Here is a 20,482-nt window from a genome sequence, read left to right as displayed (position 1 = left end):
GATTCACTCGATATGCTTACGAATCACGTACACACATTGAGAACGCACAGTTGCCTGCGTGAGAGCACGGCGCGCCGCACGCTCCTCCTGCTGTTTCCAATTTCATTTCATTTTTTACCTCCTCTCCCACGCATCCGCGCCTGGACTCGACGATGGCGGCAATCCGCAGCGCGGCCATCTCCGCTGCCGCAGTCGTTGCGCCGCGCGGCTTTGGCAGGCGCCGTTGTCTTGTCGCCTGCCTCGCGGCGCCTGCACGAGGCGCATTAGGAGTCACCGCCTCCGCCTCCGCCTCCGCCTCCGGGAAGATGCTCCCGCGCTCTGCCCTGCATGCCAGCGCCTCCCCCGCCTCCAGCACCGGGGCGCCCGACTCCGACGAGGCCGCTGCGGTGAGTGTTCGCCCCGTTGGCGCATTCCATCGAGCAAGTTGCAGGCCGGCCTTCCTTAGTTCCATGTGCAGGAATCTTTGGTGGAAGCGGAGCTGAGCAAACTCGCCTGCCCAATCTGCTATTACCCGCTCGTAAGCTCGATAGATCATCAGTCAGCGTAAGTGGTCTTTCCATTTGCGTGCTAGCGGCATTCCAGGGTGCTACTGAGCGATTGTTCGTCGGTTCCTTTTCAGGCCATCCAAATCCGATTCTAGCCTTGAATGTTCTACTTGCAAGAAATTGTACTCTAAGGATGATTACTGGGATCTGACTGTGGCAGTTGGTTCTACTGAGTACTCCGAGACCATGCCTGCTGCAACTGAGCTTTTCAGGTAAAATGTGTTATTCTTTCAAAATTAGGCAAGTTCATGATGGTAGATGGACACAGGGCAATATAAAAGGCTGGCACGTTGCTTGGAAAACATTGCTTAAATAAATAAAAAAGAGGCTGGCAGATATGGCCATCTTTTTGAATTATGCCATGGGCATAATGAAGTTAATCATTCTGTCTCAGTTCTTTCAGAGTAACAACGAATTAGCTATTATCTATAGACCAATTAACCTCAGAAAGCACGTCTTAGAATCTACTCCCTCCGTTCCTAAATATAAGTCTTTTTAGACATTTCAAATGGAATACAACATACGGATGTATGTAGACATATTTTAGAGTGTAGATTCATCCATTTTGCTTCGTATGTAGTCACTTGTTGAAATCTCTAGAAAGACTTATATTTAGGAACGGAGGGAGTAGGACTGTATAACATGCACTGCAAGAAAACTCGGTGGCCATGAAACCTTGAACATGTTGGACTAGCCGGACGTTGTGTGATGAAAGGTGTCTTTCTTGGACCATTGGGAATGATTCAATATAGGTTTGCAAGTTGTTAGTGATTCTGGGGATTTGGGACGATGAATACAGCAGTGTATTTGTTAATTATTAGTTTTATTCAGACTATTCCTTACGAATGATTATTTGAACAGGACCCAACTGGTATCATTTCTTTATGAGAGAGGATGGCGCCAAAATTTCATATGGGGTGGTTTCCCAGGCTTAGAGAAAGAGGTCACGTTGCTCGACTATCATTTGATGAAATAATCGTTCACAATCATCATTATATACTGTACAAATTATCTAACTGACTCCTTTTCTTACTCTATGAGAGAGAAAATTGGTGCCTACAGAGCAATCTGTTAATAGATACTCTTGTGTGGTTACAGGTTAGCAAGCTCCAACCAAATAAATATTGTGAGAAATATGGTCATAGACCCTTACAAACAAGTCGCAGACTAGTTTATTAGCCTAAGTCTGAGCTCTACTCAGATCCAATTTGCTTATGCACATATTTAAGCATTATGTATCATTTGTGCTTACAATTATATTTACTCAAATTTCTAAAAACATTACAATACAACTACAGTTTGAGATGGCTAAAGATTATTTGAAGCCAACAAGTGGAGGGATTATAATTGATGCAAGCTGTGGGAGTGGGTTATTTTCAAGATTATTTGTTAAAAGCGAACTATATTGCCTTGTTGTGGCACTAGATTTCTCAGAGAATATGTTGAAGCAATGCAAGGAATTCATCAAGCAGGAAAACATTTCAGATGAGTATGGTTTACAGTTCTCCTGATGTTCAAGTTTTCTTTCTTTCTGTAACTCCTTTGTCACACACGATTAATGATCTGAGCTGTCATTCATCTCCTTTATAGCTTTTTCCTGTGATTAATTTTTTTTTCTAATGTTGAATGCAGCACTCCATTGTTTTTTTTTCCTGTTGTTTCAGGCGATTAGCATTGGTGAGAGCTGATATATCCAGACTCCCTTTTGTGAGTGGCTCAATTGATGCTCTGCATGCAGGTGCTGCAATTCATTGTTGGCCATCCCCAGCTTGTGCTGTAAGGGTCCTACTGGATAGTAAAATTTATTTCTGTAAAATACTATTCCTCCTTAAGTGTCTCTTAATATTCAAAGAAGTTGACCTGCTTTTGTGCCTCAGTTGTTCCTTGATTATATATTTTTTATAGTGCCCTACCATCTTGGTTGCTCCACATTCTACTGTGCAATCAAAATACACATGAACATATGCTAGTTTGCGTGCTTCAGTTATAAAGATCATTGGAAATGAGCATAGCACTATGATCACGATGGGGATATGCACATGTCCGCTATCACACACACAGGGAAACGATACAAGAAGCAAGATGCAAGAAATCCTTTTAAGGTGCTTTCTGGAAAAGAATATTAAGCTTTGCCTCATGAACTTAATGGAGAACAATGTTTCACTTTCCTAAAAATTTGTAGCTTATGTTATTGCCTTTCTGTGTATATTTAAGTAAGTTTGCATCAACAAGCTTCTTTATCTGTATCCATAGTTTTGCAGCATAAACTTTATGCTAGTCGCTACCGCTCTACGTAGGCCAAAAGGATAAAAGTCCTAAAATATTATGGTATTTTTGTAGGTTGCAGAAATCAGTCGAGTCCTTCGCCCTGGGGGTATTTTTGTCGGTTCTACTTTCATAGCAGATGTTCTTCCACCAGTTATCCCATTACTGAGGATTGGACGCCCGGTAATCCTGAGTTCCCGACTCCCTAGTAACCCACAAATAGTTCTCTTTATAGGGACATTACAGCTTATTATTTTCACAACCATGAACCATGGTAGGTATTTAGAATTGATTGTTTAATGGTTTGATACCTCCATATTGGCAGAAGGAAGATTAAGCTTCAGAGAATTTGATACTGCTATTTACAGATTCACTTTGCTCAACTATGTTCCGTCACAAACTTATCTCTTTGAACAATCTTGCAGTACATTGATCAAATCACGGGCAATAATACCTTCTTATCAGAGCTGGAGCTTGAAGATCTTTGTAGAGCATGTGGGCTGGTTAATTTTACATTTGTCAGAAATGGATTCTATATAATGTTCTCTGCTACTAAAGCAAGCTAGTTAAATAACTACAGAGTCACCTGGAACATTATCGCATAGCTCCTTGATTATGCATTGTAAGTCGTGAATACATCGTTTGATAATCGACTTAAATGAATTGTACCTCAGTTTATCTTCCCTCTCTCTCATTCTAAATGTAGAGTTTTTGTTGCAGGTTCCTCGTGAGCCACCCTTTCTGTCAGCACTGATAGTTTTGCTCAAGGTATGTGCGATGTGAATAGTGAAAGCGTACATTTTACTTCACTGACGTCATAGTGAGATTGATTATAGCATTATTTATGTAAAAGTTCAAGAAAAAATCTTCATGTAAAGCAGCGGAGGTCCTTAACCTGTAAATTTTGTGCATTCTTGTATTGATTTGATTCAAGAGCGTTGATCGCCTAGCAGAGATGTAGGACTGTCTTAATGGAGAGTTTGTGCTGAGGTAGGAACCTCGAGAGATTTCTCGGTTCCTGACCTCACCTTTGAGACCCCTTGGTTTGGGCACTCCTAAAATATTTGTAGACTCAAGTTTGTTGAAATCTCGAAGACGACTGGACCGTCTGAAATGTAAGTTATCAATGTGCTTTTTTTTTGTTTTTCAGGTAGTTATCAATGTGCTTTGCAAGTACTTTTAGAGATGAGAAACCGTAAAATTTATGTGGTAACTGTCCAAGTCCTATGCCATGGCCCTGGTACTTGAAAACGGCCCATCGAGGCCCATACACAAGAGGAGTATCTACATGCATAGGGTTGGATGGGCTGGATGAAAACGTGAGTAATACAAAATATATTTCTTTACTATGCAAACACTTTTTTACATTGTATAAACATTTTTTTTAAATGCCATGAACATATTTGTAACACTCGTGAACATCTTTTTAATTGCAACGTACACTTTTTTGAATGGTATGAAATGTTTCTTAAAAATTGGACGATTTGTTTTACATTGTATAAACATTTTTCAAAATGTCAATTACATTTTATTGAAACACGTGAATTTTTTTAATTGCCACAAACATTTTTTAAAAGTTGTGCAAATAGTTTTGTAACACTACATGAACTTTTTTTTGAACACCTAATCAATGTATTTTAAATTTGAATATAATATTTTACCCATTTCATAATTTAAATAAAAGTAATAAAACAAGAAAGGGGAGAAGTGAGAAAAAAAAACCTAAAAACTTGTTCGGGTTTGAAAACGCCCGTAGGGAGCGGCAAAGGAAGCAACACGAGAGGGAAGTGGCGGCGAACGGAATTCCGACCAAGGAGATATTGGACCTTGGGGATGATGTATCCCCTCCGCTGCTCCCAGTCGTCGTGCGCCCGTCCATCTTGCCGCCGACAATGTAGCCGTTGTCCACTCCGCCCGTGACCGACCTTGATCCGCGACCGATTGGGCAACGGAAACGCGGGGCAGACTACGTTGTGTGCAACTCGCCGCAACTCCAACGAGCGCGGACGAGCAGGGCAGTGCCGGCATCCGGGCTGCCCCCCGTCCTGTTCAACGGAATGTCCCAGCAGGATTGGTATAAATTTTGTTCCATTTTCCCTCTTTGTTCGTAATATTTGCTATGACATTGGATCGAGATACGGAGTATTTGAAGATAATGTTGATGGATGCAAGCCTCTTGGATGAGCAAACAAAGAAGTGGCTTATGTGGAAGAAAAAGAAGACTAATGATCGTAAGCAGTATGAGACGGTGAGACCGGCGAAGGTAACAACGTACGACCCGGGTAGCGGCCATGGTAGAGCAAGAGACCTTGATGGAGGCCACGGTAGAGCAGGCAGTCCGGTTGGTGTCTGACAAGTGATCCATCATGTTGGCCAGCTGTGGTCCGAAGTAGATTTTTTTTGTCATGCCCAGATTGTTAAAATGTGATTTATTTTGCTTTGTTGCATTCTTGAATTGTGATGAATTTGTGTTATATGATCGACGTGCATGGATTGCATGGATTTGAGGATTTGAATTTGAGAAGTGTAGTTGTCTAGCAACACATTTAAGGGGCCATCCGGCCTTGTCCACGGACGTTCCCGATGCACGGGCATTTAGGGGCGGATTTGCAAAGTCCGGCTATAGATGCTCTAGCAAGCAGAGAACACACTTGCGAAAAAAACAAGCAGAGAACGACGGCCCTCAAACCGCCCGTACCCGTGCGGGCGGAACTGTCTGGACCCCATGAGCCATCCAATGTCGACCCCATCGGTCCGCAGAGCAGTCCGGACCACAATTTTCCCGCAAAACGGAACCAAACCCGAACGAGCTTTGCCGCAGTCTAGACACGAGCCACGTCGCACTCCGACACCCAGGCCCACCCGAAACTAAGGCGGAGCCCGTGCTTTTGTAGTTGGCCGCACTGTTTCCGTAGTAAAAATTCTCCACTCTCTTCTTCCATCCCGCCACTCTCCACCCAGTTCCCGCCCCTTTCCCCCGTCTCTTCTTCCCTCCCGCCATCGCGCATGGACCCGGAGGAGACCCTGTCAGAGATGGTGGTGGTGGAGGATTCGAGCACCACGCTCGCCCGGAATATCAACTCGGCGACAAGGCAAAAAACCTTGCGTCAAAGCGGAGGTTGCAAAGGCGGAAACACTCAAGAAGCAGAATACCGGCGGAGGGGGTACTGGTGGCAGATGTGGCGGTGGGTGTAGTGTGTTCAAGAAGTTGGAGAAGAAAAACTTCACCGTCATGCATTGTTGGTTGAAGTTGAATGGACAATCCAAGTGTAACCTATACATTATCAAGACCGCGAGCCAAGGTGCCTAGGAAGAAACTGGTAACTCAACCGACCCAACAAAAGAACCACAAAGGTTAGAAGAGGGTTACAAGGAAAGAAGTTGGAGGAGGAGAGGATGAAGCGAGAAGGTGCGGCGACCAAGATGACGGAGAGGTTCAAAGACATCTTGATGAAGAAGGAGGAGGCATACGTTAAGCGCTCTGATGCCAAAGGAGGAAAAAAGGTGGAAATGTTTGACTTGTTGAGAAGGCGACCGAGAAGAAGTTCAAACTCAAAGAGAAGAGGGCCATGATCGAAGTGAAGAAGGCCATGCATGAAGAGAAGAAGGTGAAGATCCCAGGCGCTGCGGAGGACGCAAAGATTTTGACCTTGAAGGTGGCGGATTTGAATGACGACGCAAGAAGCATCATGTAAGCCGTTGGTTTCAAAATGTTGCAGCAGTAGAACGATGAGTTAGAGAGGACAGAGCAGGAGGAGATGGAGGCGGCAGAAAAGGCGGGGGAGGAGGCCGACACGGAGGCGGAGGCGGGCTACACGATGGCGACGACGGATTGATCGTGGAGGCTCAGATTGACGGACTGCCAGATTGATATTCTTTTGTGACCGGGCATGTAAACATTAAACATACTTACCTCTTTTTGGTTGTGATGGGCCGATGATGTGTCCGACGCTAGTATGATTCGGCGCTCCTATGTATGAGACGTATTTAAAAACTTGCGAGGAAAACTTTTAATCTATTCATCAATTGTCAAGGTAGTGCAAAGAATACCAGATCCAGATCCGTAGACTAGTGCAAAGAATACCAGATCCAGATCCGTAGACTACCTAGTGACGACTAAAAGCAATGGAGCGGGCCGAAGCTGTGCACCGTCATCGCCCCTCCCTCATCGGACATATAGTAGCTAGCTTTGGATGACGGACCCTGGCATCCGTGTCTGCGGGTTGGTCTTTTCTGTCCACGTTTATGGGTCAACGTCGGAGATGCCCTCAGAGCATCTATAGATGGACGCCCCAAACCCGCCACATACGCCCGGGCGGACGGCTCGCTCACTGACCGGTCACGAAAAATTGACCTAGACGGGCTCCCCAAACGAGGCTCAAACGCCCGGGCTGACCGGCACCCCTTATATCCAGTCCAAATATGGGCGGTGAAAGAACATGTGGTGCCCCCATGTTTGGTTTTGGTAATTGACGACAATCTCTATGGACTAATGGTTGCCTTGAGTTATATTTGAAGGTTTTGCCCATAGGCTTTTCTTGGAGTACATGTGTTGGTTTCAAAGAGAGTTTGTGTTGACCAAGGTGCTATTGAGGAATTATCCAAAGATTGGTCATGTGAGAGTTGAGCTTATTGCAAGCATGTCTTGAAGAAGAAGATTGTGTGATCATTCATGTTTACCTTCAAGACATCATCCAAATGAAGAGAGTTGGAAAGATTCTAGGTTGATCAAGACTAAGTCAAGAGTGAATCAAGTTGATCAACTCACAAAGCGTAGAAGATGTACCGAGAGGGATCAAGTGATCCCATGGTATGGTAAGCATTGTCCATTGTGCTTTGTGTACTAACCCATGGTCTATGTGAGAGTTCTATGTGGGGTTAGGTACGTGTTCATGGGCTTGCATCAAGAGGAAGATATCACTCAACCCATGGAGAGGATGACATCAAGTGGTGATCGTCATCAAGATTGCCGTGTGCAAGTTCAAGTGGAGCATCACGAAGAGATCAAGTGCTTGAAGCTTTCCATCCATTGTGGTAACAATGGACTTGTGAAGATGTGCCGAAGAGTGGCTCACCCATAGTGGACTATGGGGGAGTAATCATCTAGTCTTCATCGAGCCAACGCAATCAAGAAAGGTGATCCAACTTGAGGGAGTCAAGATCGTCATCACCTAGCTCAAGTGGACCATGTGCAAGGCAAAGGTTTGCCCTTGATAGGTTTTCTATTTTACCGGTCTCATGGTGGTAGTTGGGAGACCAGGTTATAGGATCGATAGCCGTACTATCAAGGGGGGCTCTCAAGTGAGTAGCTTGATCGTACCGTTCATCGAGAGCTCAAACCATTGCATCCTTGCATCATGTTTCTTGGTTCTTTTTTGGTTCTCTTTGTGAGTCTTAGAGCTTATGGTCATCTTGATGACAAGCTTGAGTTCATCGAAAACGGAGTTTGCATGCGTCTTCTATGATGTTTTCGATGTTGGAGGTTTTACCGGTCTTATCCGAGGAAGGGTTCTCACCATTTTCTTTTGGGCCTTTTCTCATTTGCTTCTTATTGGTATTTCTATCAAGATTGTGTTAGCCCTTGTCGCTAGCTTTCCAACAAACTTGGATTCGTCGAATTCGGAGTCCGTTTGCAGAAGTTGTGTCAGTTTTGGTGTTCTGAAAAGGCTGCAGCGGTACTACCGCGGACAGGAGCGGATGTAATTTTTTACTACCGCTCTTGGGAGCGGTACTACCGCTTGGAGCAGTACTACCGTGGCTACTTCCGTGGCTACTTCCGCTCGGGACCAAAAACTCGTCACAAGTCCAGCGGTGGTAGGCACGGATGTAATTTTTTAGTACCGCTTGCAAGCAGTAGTACCGCTACCCCTAGCGGTAGTACCGCTCCTTGGAGCGGTAGTACCGCTCGGTGCGGGCTGTGACCATAACGGTTGGATTTTCCCCACCTATAAAAGGGGGTCTTCTTCCCCAATGAACCTTATCCTTTGAGCTCGTGTTCTTCCCCCATTGTTGACCTTCTTCGAGCTTGCTAACTCTCAATCCCTTCATGGATTCTTGCTAGTTTTTGAGGGAAAAGAGAGAGGAGATCTAGATCCACATTTCCACCAATCACTTTCTCCTCTATGTGAGGGGAACCCCTTGGATCTAGATCTTGGAGTTCTTGGTGTTCTCCTTCTTATTCTTCCTCTCATTTTCCTCCCTAGCATTAGTTGCTTCGGTGGGATTTGAGAGAGAAGGACTTGGGCACTCCGTGTGCCCTTGCCATTGCATTTGGTGCATCGGTTTGAGTTCTCCACGGTGATACGTGGAAGTTACAAGTTGAGAAGCTTATTACTCTTGGGTGCTTGGTACCCTTGAGCTTGTTCCTCTTGGGTGCTTGGGCGTCCTAGACGGTTGGTGGTGTTCGGAGCTCAATCATTGTGGTGTAAAGCTCCGAGGAAGCGTCGGGGTCTCCAATTAGGTTGTGGAGATCGCCCCGAGCAATTTGACGGGTTCCGGTGACCGCCCCCAAGGGTTGCCAAAGTGTACGGGTTCGGTGACCGCCCCCAAGGGTTGCCATTTGTACGGGTTCGGTGACCGCCCTCAAGGGCCCTTAGTGGAATCACGGCATCTTGCATTGTGCGAGGGCGTGAGGAGATTACGGTGGCCCTAGTGTCTTCTTGGGGAGCATTGTGCCTCCACACCGCTCCAAACGGAGATTTGCATCCGCAAGGGTGTGAACTTCGGGATACATCATCGTCTCCACGTGCCTCGGTTATCTCTTACCTGAGCCCTTTACTTATGCACTTTACTTTGTGATAGCCATATTGTTTCTTGTCATATATCTTGCTATCACCTAAGTAGTTTTTCTTGCTTAGCATAAGTTGTTGGTGCACATAGGTGAGCCTAGTTGTTGTAGGTTTTTTGCTTGACAAATTAACCGCTAGGTTTATTCCGCATTTGTTCAAGCCTCAACCGTAATTATTTTAAAGCGCCTATTCACCCCCCTCTAGGCGACATCCACGATCTTTCAATTGGTATCAGAGCATCGTCTCTCTTTGTTAGGCTTAACCGCCTAGAGAGTAAAGATGTCGACTAGGGGATTAGGATTCTGTGACACACTTAGTTTCGATGGCACAAATTTTGATGTTTGGGTAATTCGCATGCTTAATCTCTTTAGGGTCATGGACCCAAATTTAGAGCGAATTGTAGATATGGGTTTTTCTCCTCCAAAAGATCCCCAAAGATTATCTTTAGAGGATGAGAAAAACTCTTATCTCAATGCTCAAGCTTCTAATATGCTTTTCGATGCTTTGAGCAATGTAGTTATATTTCAACTCATGCCTTTCCGGGATGCTCATGAGTTGTGGACAAAGCTTCAAGATAAATATGGCGTGTCCAAGTTTTGTGGGGATGATTGTTCTCCCTCCACCTCCGGTCGTGTTGTGTTCTCAACTTTTTCTACTTCAACTACATGTGGTTTGCCACAAGGTAAAGACATGGTGAGTAGTGGTGTTCATTGCAATGATGATAGTGGGCTTAGTTTTGATAATCCTTCATCACTTTCTTGTTGCGATGCTTCATCTTTGGACTCTAGCACTTCGAGCACTCCAAATGTTTCACATGCTTGTGTTGATAGTCCTTGCATATCATGTACAAATTGCTTGACTAAATCTCATGATGATATGCTTGCTATGTCTTGTTGGCATGATAAAAATGCATGTATTTCCTCGAGTTGTTGTGCTAACAATGTAGAGGAAACCCAACACTCCAGGGAACAAGATGTGGTCTTGAATGATGCTTCAAGGGATCCCACATCATCATCTATTGCTTTTTGCCTGATGGCCAAGGCTTCAAAGGTATCTCCCACTTTGAATCCCAATATATCTTGTGATAATATTGATGATGGCAAGAGTGATGATGATGTCGATTATGATGAAGAGAATGATTATGTTGCCTCCTTAAAAGTTAAGGGGGAAATAATTTTTAAAGCTCTTCTTAAGAATAAAATTGCTCGTTCCAACTTCATGGAAATCATGTCTATTGCTATTGAGGGCAAGAAATATATTGATGAGTTGGAATCTCGTCTTGAGGAGCATGAGGTCACCATTGATAAAATGGAAGGTCATGAGCGTGATTACGCTAATGAGATTGCGGACCTCTCTCAAGCTCTTGAACTTGAACAAACCACCAAAGAATCTCTTGAGGAGTTATCTAGAGTGAAGGAATCTCATGATAGAGATCTTGAGGTGGCCAATGTTTTTTAAACTAAAAATGCTAAGCTTGAAGTTGCTCATGCTAGACTCCTTAAGGATTTTGAGCACCTCGAAAATGGCTCAAGGGTCATCAAGGGTGAGCTCATCAAACTCACCGAGTCTCATGCTCAACTTGAAGCTTCTTATTTAAAAGAGCTTGCCAAGTTGCCTTCTCCTTTTGTTGTTAATGATGATGCTTGTGCTACTAACTCTATTTCTTGTGAAGCATCCATTTTAAAGGAGAACGTTGAGCTACGGGCTCAACTTGAGTTGCTATCTAGCAATTATGGGAAATTGGAAGAAAGCCATGAAAAGCTCTCAAGCTCTCATGATGATCTTCTAGTATCCCATAATGTGCTAAAGATAGCTCATGAGGCCATGATTGCTAAGGTAACATCTAGTGAGCCTCATGTGGACACTAGCACTACTTTTAGTCAAAATGCTATATTGCCTTGTGCTAGTCCTCGCGATTCATCCATGCATAACGTTGGTACATCTTGTGATGAATTGCTTTCCTTGCCTTGTTGCTCTAACGATGAAGCTTATACTTCCTCTAGTGCTTGTGTTGAGACTAACCATGTAGAGGAAATCAAAGAGCTCAAGGCCCAAGTCACTTCTTTGAAGAAAGACTTGGAAAAGAGTCATGAAGGGAAATTTACACTCAACAACATCTTGAGAGTGCAAAAATCCCCCAATGACAAAGGTGGACTTGGATTCAACTCCAACAAGAAGAAGTCCAAGATGAACAAAAAGAAGGGCCAAGAACAAGTCAAGAATTCAGCCAAGGTTGTTTGCTTCAAGTGCAAAGTAGAAGGGCATCATGTTAGATCTTGCCCATTGAAGAAGAAGGCCATTAGTGACAAGCAACAAGGGAAGCATCCACAAGTTCGATCTCATGCTCAACCACAAGTTGAAGAAAGTCCTCTTCCCAAGAATCCTCAAGCTAATGCTTCTCAAGTTGAGAAATCAAGTGAGAAAAAAGTGAAGAGTAGACGTTGCTACTTATGTCGTGAGAAAGGTCACCTCGCCTCTTCATGCACTAGTGGTAACTTATCCAACCTAATTATTATTGATGATATCTATTCTCTTGGGAAGGATAATGTTGGCCATGTGTTTGCCAAATTTGTTGGTGCTCAAAGTGGTGTCAAGAAAAGAACCATTTGGGTAGCCAAGCCTATTGTGACTAACCTCTTAGGACCCAACTTGGTTGGGGACCAACTAGCTCAAACTTGATCAATAGGTGTTGTTGGAGGGCATTGGAGACTTGGCTACATTATGAAGATTTAAGGGGACTTCATCATTCTTATTGTCTCAAGCCAAGTCAATTGGGTTATCAAGTTTCTATTCTAGATCCAATGTGCCTCCTTCTGGTAACTTGTACTTAAATTGTTTACATCGAAAGTTACTTGCCCCTTTGCATGTTTTGGTTTTGTTCCTTGCATGTGGTTGTATATGTTGTGCCTCCAATTTTCTTATCTTGAGTAATCAAGTATGTGTGTGTTGGTTTGCACATCATGTACGTGTGTGTAGTGCGTTGAGCCTTTGCGCATCTTGTTTGTATGTTAGTTGGCTCTTGTGAGAGATTAATGGAACATCCCATTTTGGGGGAGTGATGTGCTTTGTGCACCTCACGGTCCCATAAATGTGTTTACATGAGGAATACCACCTAGTATTGATATTGCAAGCTTATCTAGTCACTATTTGGTATGTCTTCTCATGAGAAATTCAAATTCTAAATAGTCCATTAATTATCTCTTGTTGGATCCTCTTTTTGCCTCTTGTTAAGTTTTCTTTAATTGGTATCACATTATGGGGGAGTAATATGCTATGTATATTACTAGCCTAGAAAATGTGTACATTTGAGATATTGTCACCTAGAATTGATATTGTAAATTATCTTGTTCCTACGTGGCATGTTAGCTCTACAAGTTGCAATTTGCTTGTGTTTGGTGTGAAGATGATGTCGGATATCCTTGCTATCTACCACCGGGAATTATTTCCAAATACTTCTTGTCTTTTGACAATTGGTACTCACTTATGTGTGGTAGAAATTATTGATCATCTTCACGTTGGCGTTTGCTTTTTATTTGCCTTATCTCTTGCCAAGTTTGTGTCAACTCCCATTGCCTTCCGTGCCACTTGAGGATCTTGTTGTTTTCTTGATCTTGTCTAGTGTTTTCCTTGATATAGTGAACGTAGTGATCCTACCTTGTGCATTTTGTATTCAAATGCAAATTCTCTATAATGCACAACTCGTGGGGGAGCTATCCTATTTTCTATAAAACACTAAACTTGTGATCCATTTTAAGTGTGTGTTGGTGGACGGCAAGCCGTTTCTTTTTGGTACTTGTGCCATCATGAAACTTTGTAGAGAGCTTGGTTTGTTTGGAACCATCCTCTCTTTTGGGAGTTTGATATCATTTTGTGGGTTCCAATGGATATCTCATTCCTTGATGTATCTTTTAATGATATCTTCCAAGTGATGATTTCTCCATTTGGTATTCTTTACACTTGGTATTTCCTTGTATTTTGGTATCGGTTCTTGAAATTCTTGAGCATGCATATTAACTTCATGTAGTTTCCGTGGCATGCTTTCTCTCTTTGACCCAATATATAGGGGAAACTCCACCAAGTCTCAAATTGGATGAGATGTGCATGAATTTCATTTCCATATCTATATGCACATATTTATGTGGAGTTTGTCCTATGCATTGTTGGTGTTTCTAACTCTTTGGTCCCAATGAGTTTGGGTACCATTTTGTTTGTGTTGTTGTTCTAGGAACGATTGGAGATGCATTGGATGCTCGGCTCACTCACAAGGAAGGTGTTGTCACCATGTGCTTTTTTGAGTCAAGCTAGGATGATCAATGAACTACTTTGTACCTTCAATTGGTATCTACTACATCCTTCCAATGTTAACTCGGTAACAAGTATCTTCATATACTTCATGCACACATTTCTTGCATCAACCTTGTGTAGGTTGTATCATGGCATGTTATTCATTCTCTCTTGTGATACTTGTTTCCTTTCTCAAAGCATCCCAACAATGATCTCTTGTTGCTAGTTGTGATGTCTTTGATGGTTGTGTGGTAGGAATTCATTTATGTACAATAAGACCATATCTAGCCATGTGCTATGCTTCCAAGCAAATATCTTATTGGTATATCTATGACTTTCTTTTGGATATCTTGTTCCTTCGTGTTGTAACTATTTCGGGTGTACATCCTTCTTTGTAGATATATATATCATCATGATCTCGTCTACCTAGAACCTTATACACTTGAGAGAAATTACATCTCTAGATGATATCCTTTCTTTCACGTCCACCTTGTCTTTCTTGTTATTTATTTGGTGGCTCCATGAAAGCTTTTGCCTTGAGTGCATGTCTTATCTCGTTGCATCTTGATGCACTCCTGTGTGGTGAAGATTATTTTCCTCATGCTTATCTCTACGAGGCTTTTGCCATCTTAATTGGTATCCCTCGTCTTGATGAGGCTTTCATCTTCTATCTTCACCATGGGTTGTCACAAGTGTTGGTTATTCATTTTGCATTTTTAGTGTGCTTGTGAACCCTTTTGCTTGGTGTGTGTGGGGAGGACATGTCATGCACCTTGTATCTCCACTATCCAAGACTATGTTGATGCTTAATGCTCATTCATACATTAGTCTTCTCAAGTGCTTTGCCATGACTCACACACATCATTTTGGTTGAGCCTACTGTTAAGTTGCCTCTTTTATATGTTGCTCAACCATTTGTTTTTTGCAAGTGCTAGGCTTTGTTTCCTATATGCTCACTTGCACTTGTTGTGAGTTTCTATTGATTTTCGGGGAGTGATGATCCTATTTTGTGCACTCGGTATCCTAATGCAAATATTATAAGAAGTGCACAAATCATGGAGAGCTTCACTAGTGTCTTTAGAACACTCTGTTGCTCTCTTGCACTTGTCGTGAGGTTCTATTGATCTTGGGGGAGTGACGATCCTATTTTGTGCTCGTTGTATCCAGTTACAAAACTAAATTGTGCACAAATCATGGGGAGCTTCTCTAGTTTCTCTAGAACACTCCTTTGCTCATATCATAATTTATTTCATTCATGTGGCACATAGGATCATTGGTCTAGTTGTCTCAATTGATATCCGTTGATTGCTTGCTTCAATTGGTATCTTTTGATTGCTTGTTTGCTTGTTTCTCTCTTTCTTATGTCTTTGTGGCATATCTTTCTTTTGTAAACTTTGGGCCTAAATATAGTTTGTTTTCCTCCTAGTATTTACCGTCAAACTTGTGTATTGCATTCCACTCTCTTGTTGAGAAATACACAAATTATGGACGAACACAATTTATATTGGCCTTCTAAGCTTTTCTCCCATTTTGGCAATCGATGCCAATGGGGGAGAAGTTTCAGAGAGTTTTGTGGAGAAGTTTAGAGAATTCTCTCCTCTTGCTTTGGTTTTGTTCCTAAGCATTTGCATCTCTTACTCATGCATCATTGGTTGTTTCATTGCATGGTGATGCATAATTCCTTATATAAACTCTCTTGAAAGTGATTGTCATCAATTACCAAAATGGGGGAGATTGAAAGAACATGTGGTGCCCCCATGTTTGGTTTTGGTAATTGACGACAATCTCTATGGACTAATGGTTGCCTTGAGTTATATTTGAAGGTTTTGTCCATAGGCTTTTCTTGGAGTACATGTGTTGGTTTCAAAGAGAGTTTGTGTTGACCAAGGTGCTATTAAGGAATTATCCAAAGATTGGTCATGTGAGAGTTGAGCTTATTGCAAGCATGTCTTGAAGAAGAAGATTGTGTGATCATTCATGTTTACCTTCAAGACATCATTCAAATGAAGAGAGTTGGAAAGATTCTAGGTTGATCAAGACTAAGTCAAGAGTGAATCAAGTTGATCAACTCACAAAGCGTAGAAGATGTACCGAGAGGGATCAAGTGATCCCATGGTATGGTAAGCATTGTCCATTGTGCTTTGTGTACTAACCCATGGTCTATGTGAGAGTTCTATGTGGGGTTAGGTACGTGTTCATGGGCTTGCGTCAAGAGGAAGATATCACTCACTCCATGGAGAGGATGACATCAAGTGGTGATCGTCATCAAGATTGCCGTGTGCAAGTTCAAGTGGAGCATCACGAAGAGATCAAGTGCTTGAAGCTTTCCGTCCATTGTGGTGACAATGGACTTGTGAAGATGTGCCGAAGAGTGGCTCACCCATAGTGGACTATGGGGAGTAATCATCTAGTCTTCATCGAGCCAACGCAATCAAGAAAGGTGGTCCAACTTGAGGGAGTCAAGATCGTCATCATCTAGCTCAAGTGGACCATGTGCAAGGCAAAGGTTTGCCCTTGATAGTTTTTCTATTTTACCGGTCTCATGGTGGTAGTTGGGAGACCGGGTTATAGGATCGATAGCCGTACTATCAATGGGGGCTCTCAAGTGAGTAGCTTGATCGTATCGTTCGTCGAGAGCTCAAACCATTGCATCCTTGCAACATGTTTCTTGGTTCTTTTTTGGTTCTCTTTGTGAGTCTTAGAGCTTATGGTCATATTGATGACAAGCTTGAGTTCATCGAAAACGGAGTTTGCATGCATCTTCTATGATGTTTTCGATGTTGGAGGTTTTACCGGTCTTATCCGAGGAAGGGTTCTCACCATTTTCTCTTGGGACTTTTCTCATTTGCTTCTTATTGGTATTTCTATCAAGATTGTGTTAGCCCTTGTCGCTAGCTTTCCAACAAACTTGGTTTCGTCGAATTCGGAGCCCGTTTGCAGAAGTTGTGTCAGTTTTGGTGTTCTGAAAAGGCTGCAGCGGTACTACCGCGGACAAGAGCGGATGTAATTTTTTACTACCGCTCTTGGGAGCGGTACTACCGCGGCTACTTCCGTGGCTACTTCCGCTCGGGACCAAAAACTCGTCACAAGTCCAGCGGTGGTAGGCACGGATGTAATTTTTTAGTACCGCTCGCAAGCAGTAGTACCGCTACCCTTAGCAGTAGTACCGCTACCCCTAGCGGTAGTACCGCTCCTTGGAGCGGTAGTACCGCTCGGTGCGGGCTGTGACCATAACGGCTGGATTTTTCCCCACCTATAAAAGGGGGTCTTCTTCCCCAATGAACCTTATCCTTTGAGCTCGTGTTCTTCCCCATTATTGACCTTCTTCGAGCTTGCTAACTCTCAATCCCTCCATGGATTCTTGCTAGTTTTTGAGGGAAAAGAGAGAGGAGATCTAGATCCACATTTCCACCAATCACTTTCTCCTCTATGTGAGGGGAACCCCTTGGATCTAGATCTTGGAGTTTTTGGTGTTCTCCTTCTTATTCTTCCTCTCATTTTCCTCCCTAGCATTAGTTGCTTCGGTGGGATTTGAGAGAGAAGGACTTGGGCACTCCGTGTGCCCTTGCCATTGCATTTGGTGCATCGGTTTGAGTTCTCCATGGTGATACGTGGAAGTTACAAGTTGAGAAGCTTATTACTCTTGGGTGCTTGGTACCCTTGAGCTTGTTCCTCTTGGGTGCTTGGGCGCCCTAGACGGTTGGTGGTGTTCGGAGCTCAATCATTGTGGTGTAAAGCTCCGGGCAAGCGTCGGGGTCTCCAATTAGGTTGTGGAGATCGCCCCGAGCAATTTGACGGGTTCTGGTGACCGCCCCCAAGGGTTGCCAAAGTGTACGGGTTCGGTGACCGCCCCAAGGGTTGCCATTTGTACGGGTTCGGTGACCGCCCTCAAGGGTCCCTTAGTGGAATCACGGCATCTTGCATTGTGCGAGGGCGTGAGGAGATTACGGTGGCCCTAGTGGCTTCTTGGGGAGCATTGTGCCTCCACACCGCTCCAAACAGAGATTAGCATTCGCAAGGGTGTGAACTTCGGGATACATCGTCGTCTCCGCGTGCCTCGATTATCTCTTACCCGAGCCCTTTACTTATGCACTTTACTTTGTGATAGCCATATTGTTTCTTGTCATATATCTTGCTATCACCTAAGTAGTTTTTCTTGCTTAGCATAAGTTGTTGGTGCACATAGGTGAGCCTAGTTGTTGTAGGTTTTGTGCTTGACAAATTAACCGCTAGATTTATTCCGCATTTGTTCAAGCCTCAACCGTAATTATTTTAAAGCGCCTATTCACCCCCACCCTCTAGGCGACATCCACGATCTTTCAGGCGGATATGGGGGTGCCTCAGCGTGTCCGTGCGCTTTCGCTGACCCCGCGGCAGGTCGTAGTGTTCCACTTGCAGCGACAAAAGCTCCTTCCTTTCTCATCGCTGCACCCAAATTTTAGTCCCACATCGCCGCGCGAAGCATACACGGACCGTCTTAAATAGCCGCGCCGGTGGATGATGGCAAATTTCTCTGTTATTGTGTAGGTCTATCAATTCTCGTTGTGTGAATGAGATAACTTGACACTAGATTGCATTTCATCAACTGATGCTTGTTCATCTAGTGTCAAGTTCGTATCATTCATATACGTTGATACCCCTACTACAATGACAGTGAATTTTATTTTGTTCATCAATTTTTATCGACACATTGTGATTCACAAAAAGCAGTACTGACATGAATGTTTCCTTTGTTAAGGAGATAGAACATGACTATGAATCTTCTATGTGATAAGCATAGAAGATTCATAGTGACAGTCTATCTTCTTAACAAATGATGCAATGATGTCAGAAGAGAAGACCCAGCAATTTAAACTGGTCGACGAGCTCGTCACACGGCGAGGTGGGACTAATACAGATGTGAAAATCTTAAGTATGAGCAATTTTTGGTGTGTTTTGATAGTCCAGCAGGCCCAAGACGGGCGGGATGATCGTCGTGCATGTCCGTGCATGTAATAGATGTTTTGAAAATAAGGTATATGGTTGCAAATGGTAAAATTTAAGGTCCGTTCGGTCACTGTCCGCGGGCGCGTCCAGGTGCGTCCGTGGATGTTTAAGGGCCTGCAACCCACGGCTGTAGATGCTCTTAGGGCATCTCCAACGCCGCCCCGCAAACCTCCCGCATGCTCTGGACCGCGCTGTCCGGACAACGGAAGCCATCCAACGCGGGCCTGTATCGGTCCACGAAGCGGTCCGGACGCGATTTCTCCCGAAAATCAAAGACAAATGTGGGGGGCTTTGCGGGAGTCCGGACTGATCCCAAGCCCGCTTCTCACCGCCCTGGCCCACCAAAACCCCTGCCCCTCCCGTGCGTATTTGGTCAGCGCCGCTTCAGACCGTCAGCGCCCGCATTCATGCCCGGCCAGAGCAGACGCGATCGCCCACTGGCGCTGACATTGAGGCGGCGCGCCGGCCGAGAGAGCGCCGCCCGCGCCGCTTCCCTGTGCAGGCAACTGTCGCGCGTTCAAACGACACGACGCAGCCTGTCCGTTCGTCTGCTGCCACATTGATGGCACGCGGTTGCCGAGCGGACTCCTCCGACGCCACCCGTCCGTCCCTCTGCCGCCCACCATTGCTATAAAAACTGGTGCCCTGGCCATAGCCGCTGTCATCCACCTCTGATCCCTCTCTGCACTCCCACCATGGATCCCTTCCCCGACAAAACTCTCTGGGACGGGCTGTCGTCGGACCAGAAGAAGGAGATGGCTGCCATTGCTGCCAGCTGGCTGGCTGGAGGACGCTGCCGACGATGAACCGGCGCCACCAACCTCCTCCTTTGTGCAACCCTCGTCGGTGCATTGCACCATGACCATCGGCGAGACCCGTGCCCATTACTTGGACATGGTGCGGGAGGAGCAGTTCCGGGAGGCGCAGGCCGGCGCCACCTACACCTCCTCCAGGAGCATCTGCAGGCGGAGGAGCAGCTCGCCGCCGGCAGAGCGGTCACGCCGGACGCAGACGTGGCGGAGCAGGAGGCGTTGCTCGAGTCCTATCGCTCCGCCTGCAAGATCCGCCTCGCCCGTTGGTGGTACCGGCAGCGGGTGGCGAAGGTGCGGCTGCCGACAAGGAGTGCGATGACGAGGCGGGCGAGGCGGTGTTCGGCGAGACCGACGAGGAGGAGAAGGACATCGTCGAGTCTGCGCCCCACCGCGACGACCACGAAGCCGGCACGTCCGCGGGCGCCGCCGGCAGCGAGGAAGAGTAGTGCACGGTAGGTCGCCGCTGCTCTGGTCCCACAAGGCCGTCGCTCCTCCCCTCCCGTCGACGCCAAGCTTGGTGGGCTCAACATTGCCGGCCGATTAGTCGCTTGGCGACGATGTGGAGGTGGACAGCTTCACTTCCCGGGCCTCCGGAGGAGGAGGTTACGGAGGCGGAGCTGAAGAACGCTGAGGCGGAATTGAAGACGGTGAAGCTTCAATTCTCTTGGTTCATGGCCGAACATGTGGAACGGGCACCTGCTACCATTTAGATCTAGTCGGACGATCTCCGCTTAGTTGATGTGAATGTAATGACATCCGTCATTTTAAGATGAGATCCATCATGTTTGATTGAATTTCGTCC

The 20,482-nt window shown here is 44.9% G+C and overlaps 1 protein-coding gene across 4 annotated transcripts; it reads left to right on the top strand.

Moving 5' to 3' along the window:
* Positions 1-277: 277 nt before the first annotated feature.
* On the top strand, positions 278-5,228 carry LOC123145206 (uncharacterized methyltransferase At1g78140, chloroplastic; the record flags this gene model as incomplete). Of its 4 annotated transcripts, XM_044564569.1 has the most annotated exon segments (11): positions 278-386; positions 458-543; positions 620-757; positions 1,407-1,488; positions 1,844-2,034; positions 2,210-2,321; positions 2,886-2,993; positions 3,236-3,432; positions 3,531-3,578; positions 3,961-4,129; positions 4,567-5,228. In XM_044564569.1, coding segments are annotated over 8 exon segments (967 nt in total), but the record flags the coding sequence as incomplete, so codon positions are not given.
* Positions 5,229-20,482: the final 15,254 nt, after the last annotated feature.

This window comes from Triticum aestivum, chromosome 6D, assembly GCF_018294505.1.
Source record: "Triticum aestivum cultivar Chinese Spring chromosome 6D, IWGSC CS RefSeq v2.1, whole genome shotgun sequence".
Classification (NCBI taxonomy): domain Eukaryota; kingdom Viridiplantae; phylum Streptophyta; class Magnoliopsida; order Poales; family Poaceae; genus Triticum; species Triticum aestivum.
The sequence above is the reverse complement of the archived record's forward strand: the minus strand, read 5'-3'. Positions and strand labels throughout refer to the sequence as shown.